Raw genomic sequence first — 14,238 nt, forward strand, 5'->3', positions numbered from 1 at the left:
CAGCACTGCTAGAATGATGGTAGACAAGCGATTGGCAACTCCACACTATGATTAGAAATCCTTATGCATCATTTCAATATGTGACCTCCAACTATCCGAGCAGAACAACTGAAACAGTGGCAGAGATCCAGAGAAGAGATGGTAGAGACAAGCAATTGAATAATGGACATTGGGCAAAGCTTTACCTGGAAGTATTACGGCCGAAAACCATACATCTAAAGAACTACTAACACATATTATAATATATATGTTTATTATCGTAAAATATAAAGATGCATATAAACATGAATAAAATAAACAGTCGCAATGATCGACGATTTTGGTATATTCTTTGTTTATATGCTAACTAGTGTTTTCCCCGGCGCGTTGCGCCGAGCAGGTCGGAAAAACTCAAGCGTTTTTGGTACCAGACATTGATGCGATAAGTCGACGCGAATTCGGTCGGTTTTGGTTACGTGCGTTATTATACCGGAACTAAGACAAAAAAACAAAGAAATTATAACAATTGGGGTAGACCAATGGCGCAACGTCGGTCGGTAAAACTCGATCATAGGTAAATACCTGACCGTTATTGATCCCGGGCGTTGAGGCGGTGAGTCTACGTGACTTCAACCAATTTTTGTCTTATTCGTTACGGTACTGGAATTAAAAAAAAGAGAAATCGACATTCGGTCGTTTCGTTATGGTACTAGAACGAAAACAAAACACGCGAATTCGTTTAATATCCATCACGTTTCGTAACTAAAACCAAATAATAAAAAAAACAAAAATAAAATTGACATTTGGTCGGTTTTCATTACGTTCATTACGAACCGAACAGAAACAAAAAAAAAAGAATATCACCAAACATTGAAATTATTATATATAATAATTTGCTTTTCGTGTGAGAAGATAGAATTATTAAGTTATAAGAAAAATTTACTTCCAGTAAATCTAGTTGGATTCGATGTCATACTAGGAATGAACTGGTTTGCATCTAATCACGCTTGAATCCTATGTATTCAGAATTTTATTGAAGTTCGTACGCCAACAGAAGAAACGATTACAACCCAAAGAGATAACATTTCTAGATTCACAATGTTTATGCGTGTAATAAAAGCGTCAAAACAATCTAAGGAAGGCAGGCGTAGCATATATGATTTATGTAATCATTATCGCCAAAAGAAACGAATTAAAGGAAATTCCGGTAGTATCGAAATACTTTGACGTCTTTCCAGAATATCTACCCAGACAACCACATGATCGAAGGAGAGTTTAAATACAAGTAACCATGTCAACTACTAAAAAACCATATCTAATGTTAGACTTTAAGAAGCAATTAGACAAGGAACTAGACAAGGTTTCATACAACCAAAGTTCATCACCGCGAAGAAGCACCGGTGTTAATTGTCACAAAAGAAAGAAGGATTGATATGTATATCTACTGATTATAGAGAATCGAGTAAGGTCACAACTAAGAATCGTATCTACTACCGAGAATTGATGATCTATTTCAAAAGCTCGATATTTTCCAAAATCGTTTACACTCAGGATACCACCAACTAAAAGTACAAGAAGAAAATGTTCCTAAGACTGTTTTCAGAACGAGATATGATCACTACGAGTTTATAGTTATGCCATGGGTTTAACTCATGCACCAGCTACATTTATGGACATAATAAATAGGATATGGATAAGTTTATAATTATGGACGATATATTTAATTTTTCCAAAAGTAGTAAGGACCATGCAAACATCTTCATACACTCTTAACACTATTGAGAAAAGAGAAGCTTTATGCTAAATACTCAAAGTGTATGTTTTGATTACAAGTACAATTCTTATGCCACTTGATTTACTATTAGGGTGTACACGAAATGAACCGGGCCGTACGAGAGCGTGTTTACGTCTGTCTATTAAGCTTTTGACGGACAAATGGACAATTCATAGACACTCTACCGAACGAAATTTCATGTCAGTGCCCCTCCATTAAGAAATTGAGTTTGTTTGTCTTCGTCCGTTAATATTGTAAACATACGTTAATGGACAAACTTACAGTAATGAAATTAATGGACAAACGAACATATGAACATTAATCAACAACGAACACTAATGGACAAACATAAACAGTTACATATTAAATTCAAACCACTTCACCTATAAATTTGGAATTATAACATATAATATCCAAATATACTTAATACTTAATATATTAACATGAAGTGGATAACTATAAGAGACATCAGACATACAAAAGTGTGATTAATAACACCAAAAAAAAACATAATTAAATTACAATACTAGATAGCTCTAAAACCTACAATACCGGACGCTCACGAATACTATCGAACGGACTTGGCCTTTGTCCGTGTTCGTCCGTTAAGCTTACTGAACAAATTTTTTTTTTGTTTTCTATGTTTGGTTTGTTTATTAAACGGAAGAACATAAACGAATTTCTTGCCAAACAGACGACCGATCATTCGCCAGACGTCTGGTTCGCTTACAGCCCTATTTATTATAAAGGTATTTATGAGGCTCATGCCAAAGTAAAAGCTATCGCTAAATGAGAAATTCCTAAAACTCCTACAAATATTCAAAGTTTCTTAGGATTTATAGGAGCTTCATATGTGAAGTTTGAATAGGAAATATAATAAGTAAAAAGCTTCTGTAACTTGAAAACAAAAGTTTTCATTGCTAGAAGGATCTGAGAACTTCACAATTTGTTGTGATTAGGATTTGGATGTATAAATGCAACGTGAAAAGAAAATAATAATTGCTTATGCATCTAGACAATGGAAAAAAATGAAGAGAATTACACAACGCATATTGAAGCGTTAATTTTTCTTAAAGCTTTAGAGACATTATCTATATGATGGTAAATTTTAAATGCATTTTTGGGCAAAAGAAGCTTAACCTGAGGCAATGACGCTGGATGGAAAATTTTTTAGCAAGTATAATTATAAGATTTAGTATCATGAAGGTTAACCTAATGTAGTAGCAGATGCTTTAAGAATGTAAGCATCATAAGAAATCAAAACGAGTACGTGCTCTCAGATTAAATATGCAGATTATATAACAAGTAAGAAGCATTCATAAAGCAACTATTACTATTGATACTGAAATATTAAAAGGAACGATAAAGGAATTGGAGAAAGATAATATTGGAATTTGGAAATTCTAGAAAAGAAGAATCTGGATACTTATCCGTGGAAATTTACGAGAAATGATTAGCAAAAAAAAGTAAATACACAATGCATCATGAAAGTAATAAGATGTATCAAGTGGAATACATGACACATTTTAGGTGTCAAGTTTAAGGAAATGATTGATAGGCAAGCAAAAATAATAATAATAATAATAATAATAATAATAATAATAATAAAAATAAAAACAAAAAAACAATAAAAATGATATGATATGATGTCATTTCTATTAAGAATAATAAATGATAGCATCTTAAGATTTGATAATCGAATACGGGTTCATAGTTTTGGCAGAAAATAAGATATGATATTAAATGAAACCCATAAATTTAAGCACATAGTATACCCTTGTAGAGATAAAACATATAAGGATTTAAGAAACAATTTTTGGTGGTTGGGAATAAAAAGATCTATCGCAAGGCATGTAGAGAAATGCCTTAAATGCCTAATAGTCAATTTAGAGTAGTGGACACCATCTACTTACCTACATAAATTCCCAGGATCGAGTCATTGACACAATGCTATTTAGGTGATGATCGCTAGGCTTACCAAATCAGCACACTTTCTTCCTATCTGATAGAGCTAAAAAAAAAAGTTAGCCAAATTATATTAAAGAAATAGTAGTTTCACCTCGAGAGTTTTAGCAAAATTTTAGATAAAATTAGGAATTGAATAAATTTGAGCACCGCGTACCATTCCCTGACTGAAAGTTATAGTTGAATGAAGTATTCAAACAATAGAGGCGTATACTTTGTTTTGCATAACCAACTTTGGTGGTAGTTTTGGAATGACCATCTACCATTGATTTAATTCTCAAGAATTACCGCATCAACATTAAGGTATCATCCTATGGGGCGGGCGTTATATGGGAAGGAAATATAGAACTGTAAGGCCCCGTTACCGGTAGCCCTACTTTAACGTTGGATTTACTCATAAACGCAGTTCTAAATATCAGAGTTAACAAAACTTTCGCGGAATAATAAAACTTCAACCATAACATTTTACATAACCATCAAATCATGTCTTATAAAACATTCGTAGTCAATTAAAACTAAACATAGTCTTTAAAATATCACAACATTTCTTCGAGATGCCAGTATCTTCAATTTCCATGCCATGTGTCTTCAGTCACGCGAGCTGCCTCAACCAATTTGCCTGCGTGCATACTAAAAGTCAGCTATGCTGAGTGAGTTCTAGTTAATCACATACCTTACTTTTCATACACATATACGTGGCCGAAGGTACGCATTACAACATATTAAGATCAGCATTCATCCATACATATTCATATCTAACCATACATTATAAAGGGCGTTTCACCCTACATACCTCGGATATTGTTAGGGTCCGGTACCCTCCATCCTCGGATATTATTAGGGTCCGGTCACCCTTCATCCTCGGATATTATTAGGGTCCGGTCACCCTTCATCCTCGGATATTATTAGGGTCCGGTCACCCTTCATCCTCGGATATTATTAGGGTCTGGTACCCTTCATCCTCGGATATTATTAGGGTCCGGTACTCTTTCTTCCATAGCTTCACACTATACCTGTCCTTAAATATTTTTCCTGACAATACGTGCAATATCCGAAGAGCGTTCACGTACCATTAACTTATCATACGTACATTATACATACATCATAAATATTCATACATGCATCTCATCTTACATCATACATAGCAATCACGTCTTTAGTTACCACCTGACGGACATGCAATATCCGAAGATCGTTCACGCACCGTCAAGCAATCATCATACATACATCATACAAGGCATACACTTACCACTTAAGGGAATTGTGTTAACTATCACATCGAGTATGCACACAGCCCCGAAAACATAACAAGGAAGTGGGGCTAGAAACTCACCTCAATGCGGTTGCGTTCACCGTTTACGGTTATTCCCTTCTTTGAGCTGTGCACGACTAACTGTATAATAATTATACGTTTCAGTAAACTATCACTACACATATCGCCTTTCTAGTTTAATTATTACCCTCAACAAACGGGGGTCCGGGGGCAGCGCCCCTGGCAGCGGGGTTCTAGGGGCGGCAGCCCCTAGCGGGCTCCAAGGGGCAGAGCCCCTGGCTGGGGTTAAGCTGTCTTAACACATTTTCCATTAGCATTTTGAATCATTGAATAATATGCTACTTAAAAGTTCAAGGGCTTATTTGTAATTAAATCATTATTTTCTAAGTCCAGGGACCATTCTGTCATTCTGTTAAACTTCTAATTCGTTACTTATCCTTAACGAACTGACTTGCCATGGCGAACTGGTTCTTGTAACGAATTGGAACTTTTAACGAACTGGTTACTTACACGAATTGGACTTTTAACGAAATGGACTCTTAACGAATCAATCCATGTAGCGAACCAGTCCAAGTAGCGAATTGGACCTTCTAATTCGTTATCTCCTTTAACGAACTGGTCATAATGAATCAAGGGTAATTCGTTACCCTTTTCCCTTAACGAACTGGATACGAACTACAGCTAGTTCGTTAATCTTTCCTCAGCGAATCAGCTGGCAAATTACCTCTAATTCTCTAATTATTCCTTAGCGAACTAGGGTTAGATCAGATTTGTCAGAACATTCCCTGACAACCTCGTACACGTTTTTCCGGCGCCGCCTTTCCGGCGCCGCCATTGCCGGAAAACTCACCGGAAAAACGTATCTTTACAGTTTTACACCGTTTTTCATTGTTTTTCGTCCCGTTCAATCCAGATCTGAGCTAGGGTGACCCCTAAGCTCATATTAGGTTCGGTTTATACCCGATTCCACCCGGATCTCATGACTTAAACGGTTTAACGGTGTCGGCTCGTCGTTTCATGATTATATCTAACGAATTTAAGCTCAAACAATAAAATACTATCATTACCTCGGGTCGGTTCTCGGTTTCCTTCTTGATATCGGTTTAGAGAGAGAGAGAACTAGAGAGAGAATCTTAAGTGTGTGTTTTGGATGGTGTAAGGGATATGTGTAAATGAATTAAATGGAGGATTAAGGGTATATATATTTTTGATCATGAGCTTAAGCCCATGGTCTTTCCTTCATTCCTCCATAACCCAAGTCCATAACCCATATCCATTTACCCAACACAAGTCCATCTCGTATTCTATTCAACTAAACCGATAACGACCCGCTATAAAATAAACGAACTATATTTTATTAATATAACCAAAAGTAGGATGTTACAAGAACTCCAACCTGATTGGACATTTTAAGCAAAAGTGAGTTATCTGGACCTAAGATCTTCTAGTAACAACTAAAACTATAAAAAAAATGTTAAAGGAAGCATGTAAAGCGCACATTATCGCTAAAAGAGTTATACAGATTAAAGGCGTAAACCCTTATATTTTCACGTAAGGGATGAAATGAGGGTAAATGTATTACCTTTAAAATGAGTGATACGACTTGGAAAGAAAAGAAAACTCAAACCCCGATATATTTGACCGTTAGAGATAATGACCAGAGTTTGGCCATTGACATACTGAGTATCACTTGTTGAAAGGTTAAGCAAGATACATGATGCATTTCATGTGCCTAGCAAAAAATAAATAAATAAATAAAAGTGCTTAATAAATAAAGCAAAATACATACCCCATAGAAATGAAAGCTTGTTAAGGTATAAAACAAATACTCCTTTCAGTCTTTTCACATAGAAATGGGACTAAAGGACAATAACATATATATTTGTATTGGTATAATACCTCGAGTAGCTACAACGATACCTTGTCCGATTGATTGAGACTTTAGTACATGAATCCAAAGCTCGGCCTGAACAAGGTGAGACTTTGTGCCATCATGTAATTTTTGATCTCGTGATTGTCGTTAAATCTTGTCAGTTTATACTAATACAAGTATGTACTACACTAGGTGCTTAATGCCAAGGAGCTCATAAATAGTAAATTTGCAAGGTGAGACATTCGAGTTTTTGTATCACTCACATTTGCGTGAGACAACTGTTTTTTTTCCGACACTGTCATGATAATTTCAAAACCTATAAAACTCATGGAAGCTAGTCTAAATATTTTCAAATATATTTTTAAAAGTATTTTAAATACATTACAGTGATAAGTCTCTGTAGACTTACGAGATGGTTACTACTGGTATTGTGGGGTTTTGTATACAAGGCTTGCCTACTGGGCTATTACACGTTACTAATTGAACAAGTGTTAGCCAATAAGTAATATGACCACAGTCACAGATACGGTCGGGTGACAAGTACCTTTCGGTAATTTGTAAGCAAGCAGATGTAAAAACATCTTAATGTTGTAACTGTAAAAATGTGTCATTTACAAATGAATGTACTCACCAGTATTTCCTGCTGATCCAGTATTTTTAAAACATGTTTCAGGTGAGATATTAAAGACAAAAGGAATGATGCCTGCGGGCATTCCAGCTTAAATAAGTGGCTATCACAAGAATAAAGAAACATGTTTTGTAAAGTAGGGTTATCCCTATAAAACATTTGTACACACAAATATGAATTTTATCCAAGTTTATGAAATGAAAACCATGGTATTGTACACTCTGATGATTTTTCCTAACTACGGTCCTAATGAAGTTTTCCGCTGCTAAATAATAAACAACGATACCACAGCTCGCGTTCACGGATCCCCTTCTGGGGTATGAGGTCGGGGGCTGTGACATACACCATGTTTAGCTACAAAGCTTTAAGATATAGCCGAGTTAGCTTCTCTAAGCTATCTTTCTCGCGGATGGGGATGAAATGAGCTGATTTTGCCAATAGATTCACAATAACCCAAATAGAATCGTGGTTATTGGGGATAGTTGGCAATTTATTCATAAAATCCATACTAATGTTTTCCCATTTCCATTGGGGAATCTCAGACTACTATAACAGTCCATATGGCTTCTAGTGTTCAGAAATTCATAATGGCCTAACGGGTTCTAAAAGCGGTTTTATGAACATCTTCTTCTACAACACGTAATTGATGGTATCGGGATTGCAAGTCGATATTCGAGTAGTAACTTGATCCTTGCAGCTGGTCAAACAAATCATCAATCCTCGGTAGTGGGTACCGATTCTTAATCGTGAGTTTGTTCAGTTCTCGGCAATCAATGCACATTCGAAAAGAGTCGTCTTTCTTTTTCACGAATAAGACTGGAGCTCCGCAAGGTGAGAAACTTGGTCTTATAAGTCCTTTGTCCAGTAATTCCTGAAGTTGATTAGATAGAACCTGCATTTTTTATGATGCCAATATATACGGAAATCGAGCTATCGGAGCTGCATCCTGAACCAGACGGATTCTGAATCCAACTTGACTCTGAGGAGGTAATCCAGGCAAATCTTCAGGGTATACTTCTTGAAAATCTCGGACTACAGGAATATCGTCTATCTTTCGCTCTTTAGCCTTTGTGTCGACCACGTTGACGAGGAAAGCCGGACATCCTTTCCTTAGCATTTTGCGGGTTTTCGTGATACTATTGAGTTTTAACTTTGGGTTACTCCGATCTCATTGAATAGCCAAACATTAACCGTTTGGGGTTGGTAAACGAACTAGATTTTCGAAACATACGATCTCAGCTCCATTCTTGGATTACCATCCATTCCTACTACTATTACGAAACTGCCTAATTCTACGGGTAGAAGGTCGATTGGAAACCTATGGTTTTCTAACAGAATGTTGCAGTTTCGGACAACTTCACATGTTTCGATTAGTTTTCCGTTAGCTAATTCAATTGAGTAGCTGTTGTCTAACTTACTTTGTTTAATACTAAGAAGGGGTTCAAATTGTTTAGAAAAAAAAGATTAAATCTGCTCCGGTATCGAATAGTACATAAGCATAGTGATTATTAACGAAAAACGTACCAGTGACTACGGATGAGTCCTTCCAGGCCTTCTTCACGTTCATCTCAAATGATTTGCCCCTAGAGTTTTGACCTTTGAGTTTGGGGCATTCACTTCTGAAATGTCCTATGATACCACACTCGAAGCATCCGGGAGTTTGGCTTCCCGTAGACATTGCTATCTTCACGTAACAGTCGCGAGCCTGATAGGTTTTATTATGCATATTTTTATATTAATATTTCTTACACTTTGAGTAGCTTTTAGGTGTTTTTTATCAAATATATTTGTCGGTGGCTCATATTTTGAATTTTAAAGAGTTCATGAGATAACAAGCTAAAAGAGACATTTTTACTAACTTTGAGTCCGATGAACGAATATTATTACTTTTAATATATAAATTGATTCACGTTCATTTTGATTTAATAGTTTATTCTAATCCAAATTTAGATCATACTAATTGAATTATTATTAACTTCACCTTTGATGTAGGTGACGGATTCATGTACTTGAGCTACAAAAGAAACGATTAACTTTTTATTGTGTTTGGGGCCCACAAAATCAAGGAAGGTTGGTCTTATGTTTGGTCACATGGACTTTCAAAGTAAAAAAAAAAAAGAAATTCCAATTCGGGCCAAGAGATTAATGATGAGAGACTGTTTTGCTGTAAAGATGTTACTTGGATAAAAAGAAAAAAAATCCTATTAATAAAAATATAAGGAGACAACAGCAAACAGAAGGGAAAATATATATTTTTTGGAGGTTTTGTTTTGGTTGGGGAGAAAAGTCAGACGAACAAAAGAATAAAATAAAATAAAATAATACATTATATAATTCTTGATTTGTATGTGTGGCGGCGTGGAGAGATGAAATAAAAAAAAGATATATTATTATTTACGTGAAGCATAGAAGCCGCAAGAAGATATATCATTAATTTCGTGAGTTGGAGAAACTTACCATTGAAATCCACAATGTCAAAACAGGGTATTGGTTGCGGACGGCTTGGTGTACGTGAGAAAGTCAAAAAGACAGAAAAATGAAAGATTTACGCGGAGGTAATATTGATGACTTTTTCGTGACACACCATCATACTAAACACGAAAAAAAAAACATTCTCAATTACTTTATTTTAGTTGCTATGGACCATATAAACATAGTATATTCTTGTTTTGTGACCTTCTTTATTATTATGAGTGGCTAAATACTTTACACTGCCTAGGTTTTGGTTAAGTAATAGTTTAGATTAATGGTTTGACGAATTATAATTTGTTTGGTTGATTTAATATTATTGTAAAGTTTCTAATTGGTTTGTTCATGGTATTGTTGAATAATTGAATCTAGTTTATTATTTTAATAATTATTTCACTTGTGCTTAATAGTTTTTGGTGATTGTTAGACGAAATATTAGGTTGTCTACTTTGTGTTTTCAACTTGTTTGGGGTTTATGGTCGAAATAACCGTAGGAATAATTTATAAAAGTTTATTAGATTTTATTGTTCTTTCACTAGAGAGGTCTGGAGGCAATTTATTGTTGTGTCATATTTGTCTTTTGTGGGTTTGAATAATAATTGGACGGGAGTAAGTTATCCTAGATCCCTTAGATTATTGTGTCACAAGTCACGTTCAAATTAATTATTAATACCCCCTTTATATTAATATATATTGTATTCGAAGAGACCGGGAGGTGATTTCGGTTTTGGGGTACCATAGTATTATTAGGTAAGGTGACACTGGGAGGTGATCCAAACCTTTAGCAATTGAGCTTCACATGTCATTAGAGTTCTAGGGTGTCGTTGGTGAGGCCGGAGGCGATCTAGCGTACTTTAGTGGTTTTTAGTGTCATATTTTTTTAAATATTGTTTTTCAACCAAGTCAAGTTCGTTAGCTATTAATTTAATTAGTAGGATTCCATTATCTAGGTAGTCGTTTCTCATGTTTGTTTTAAACCCGATTTTTTTATAAAGTTTTATTTTTTAATTAGTTAAGTATTATTAGTTTAAGTAATATAAAAAATTCTAAAAAATCAAAAGAAAGTCTAGGTTAGTAATCTTTTAGGTTTAATATTAGAGTTTATCCATAGTGTCCTAGATTCGATATCCGTTCTAACTTGCTAGCTATATTGCGACCTGTACACTTGCCGATTGTTTGTGGTTTTTTAAGTGAATTCGGCAAAACTTGGTTTTCAATATTATATACGTTTTTCACAAATTAAGTTTTTGGCGCCGTTGCCGGGGACACTGGCAAATTCTTTGTTTAAACCGAGTTGATTATCTTATCTATTTATTTTCTTTTTTTTAAGTTGTTATTTTTCCTTTAGGTGTCTTTACTTGCTATTTGTGCCTTTAGGTTCAGTTTTTCCTTAAAATAATTAAAAATTAAAATTAAAATTAATTAAATAATTTTTTGTTTTAGTTTATGCATAATACCCGTTCTCAACGCCCACCTTTATTCTCTGCATCAAAAGAGCCTGAGAGAGAGTTTCCCGAGCGACTTAAAGAGCTTACAGATAGCGAGAGCAATTCTCCCGACATCCAGTTACACGTCTCTACTCCTAGAATAGATATGGGCGACGCAGTTCCACCGCCGAGACAAACCGTTCATGCTAGAGCCAACTATGGCATCGTAGGAGCCCGATCTGCAATTGTCCGACCTGCTACGACTAATAATCAAAACTGGCAAATTCACTCTCACGTCATGAATTCTATCACCAATTCTGCTCAGTTCCACGACTTGGATGACGAAGATGCTCCGGGACACCTGTCCCGATTCGTGCGGATCTGTGAAACTTTTAATATTAATAATATCTCTTCTGACGTCATTCATCTAAAGTTATTCCCATTCTCACTTTCTGGTTGTGCTGCTACATGGTTTGACTCTCTTCCAAACACCTCGATCGCCATATGGGCCGACTTGCAATCCAAGTTCCTTAGGAAGTATTTCCCCCCATCGAAGGCCAGGTGTCTACACGAGCAAATCCGTTCATTTCATATGGACCCTGATGAGTCCTACTATTCCGCATGGGAGCGTTTCCAAACTCTCATAAACCGTTGTCCTCAACATGGCCTAAATGATTGGGCTGTGGTTGAGAAATTCTATAACGGTCTTACTCCCGAAACCCAACAACGGTTCAATACCGCCGCCGGAGGAAACATGCTCGATAAACTCACCATAGAGGAGGCTGAAGAAATGTTCGAGAGCATTGCATTAGGGGATCAGCATACACCAATTAGAAGGTCTGTCTCGGCTGCCAAGGCCGCAGCCATCTCAACATCAAGTGGAGTGCATCATGTTGATCAGAATACGAGTGTGTCGGCGTATGTGGAGGCACTCAAGAGGCAGATCAAAAAGCATAAGTTGCAAGCTTGTAGGTGCGAGATATGTCGTGGAAATCACGAGACGGCCGATTGTCCCATTGATTCTTAGGAGGAGGTAGATGTTCTTGCTAATAAAAATCATTCCTTCACTTCAGGGATGGCAAAACAATAATTCTAACTCTAATTGGTGGGCAGGTAACTCCGGTTATCAGCAACGCCAGAATTTGTTCTAAGAACCCGCCCCCCGAACCTGCTCTTGTACCAAATAGTACTACCAAAATCGAGGAGATGTTGGCTAGCCAATCTCAACTGTTAAATCAGCTCTTACAAAGTGATACCAACACCAAATCCACTCTTTTGCAGCATGAGATTATTATCAAGGGACAAGAAGTCGCATTTCAGAATCTCGAGGCCATGTTTGGTGAGTTGTCCACAAAGATTGATCATTGACCCTCTGGGAGTCTTCCAAGTAACATTGTCCCTAACTCTGGTCCCACCTATTCAAAACCATATCAAAATGATCAGGCCAAGGCGGTGACCACCCAAAGTGGGCGAGGTGTCGTTAACGATACACCAAGAGAAGAGGAGGAAGTTGACGAGGAGTTGGAGTTAGAGACACCACCTGATAAGTTGAACCAGAGGCAAAGCCCAGAAAGTACCTCACGGTCAGGCGTTGCATTAGTTGAGAAGGAGAACTAGGTTGAGCTGGAAACGGTGCGCGTGTATAAGCCAAAACCACCATACCTCGGTCATCTAGTGAAGAAGAAAGATTCGGAGAAGTACTCTAGGTTTCTTGACATGCTTAAGAAGCTCCATGTGAACATTCCATTTATTGAAGCTCTCGCGAACATGCCAAAACACGCCAAGTTTGTTAAAGATTTGCTCACCAATAAAAAGAAACTTGAGGAGCTTTCGATTGTTACTCTTAGCGAGGAGTGTTATGCCGTCGTACAGAACAAGCTTCCTAGGAAGATGACAGATCCGGGCAGCTTTACCATTCCTTGCTTGATTGGTATTCTTCATGTTAGCAATGCTTTGGCCGACCTCGGTGCAAGCATTAACCTCATGCCCTATTATGTGGTTGCCAAACTTAATATGGGAGAGCTGTTTCCCACCCGAATGAGAATCCAGCTAGCAGACCGATCTGTGAAGTTCCCAAGGGGAATTGTGCAGAACATGTTGGTGCAGGTGGACAAATTCATCTTTCTGGTCGACTTTTTCAATCTCGATATAGATGAGTACTTGAATGTTCAGCTCATCCTCGGTCGTCCTTTCTTAACCACCACATGCGCTCTTATCGATGTTGCTGATGGCAAACAGACTCTTCGAGTTCCTGATGACACGGTCACATTCAACGTGCAGAAATCCATGAGGCATACTTAGCAGCATGATTACACTCTTTACTTCATCGACACTTTCATGATGCATGTAGGCGACTATCTTATGAAGGCCTGCGAGAGAGATTCGCCTGACACTCAGATCATCGATGTGGAGAATTAGTCATTCGATATGACAGAATTTGATTGTGAGTTGCCGAGAAGAAGGAGCAGTAGTTACCTGAGGCAGGAGGACACGAGCCAATCATTAGTTCCCAAATATTTTTTAATATCCTTGTGGTTGAAGAGCGAGATTTTATGATCGAAAAACCATATGTTGAGAACCCCCCATCTTTAGAGCTGAAAGATTTACCATCTCACCACGAGTATGCGTTTTTAGGGGAGGGGTCTCAACTTCCCATCATCATCTCTTCGAGTTTGGAGACGGAGGAGAAGGAGAAGTTGATGGTTGTTCTGAAATCTCATAAGCATATCATCGCAAGGAAGCTTATGGATATTAAAGGTATAAACCGGTCGTTCTGCATGCATACAATCTTTATGGAAGACGAGTTTAAACTTGTGGTGCAGCCACAGAGGAGGCTTAACCCGAACATGC

General features: G+C 37.0%; 1 protein-coding gene across 1 annotated transcript; it reads left to right on the plus strand.

Annotated features, from left to right (window-relative positions):
* Positions 1 to 13,371: 13,371 nt before the first annotated feature.
* On the plus strand, positions 13,372 to 13,689 carry LOC143570474 (uncharacterized). The gene has a single exon (XM_077056116.1). The coding sequence runs from the start codon at positions 13,372 to 13,374 to the stop codon at positions 13,687 to 13,689; it is 318 nt and encodes a 105-aa protein (XP_076912231.1).
* The last annotated feature ends 549 nt before the right edge of the window (positions 13,690 to 14,238 follow it).

This window comes from Bidens hawaiensis, unplaced genomic scaffold (assembly GCF_021521415.1).
Source record: "Bidens hawaiensis isolate Kalapana, Puna unplaced genomic scaffold, B.hawaiensis_p1.1 tig00024992_1, whole genome shotgun sequence".
In the NCBI taxonomy this organism is placed as follows: domain Eukaryota; kingdom Viridiplantae; phylum Streptophyta; class Magnoliopsida; order Asterales; family Asteraceae; genus Bidens; species Bidens hawaiensis.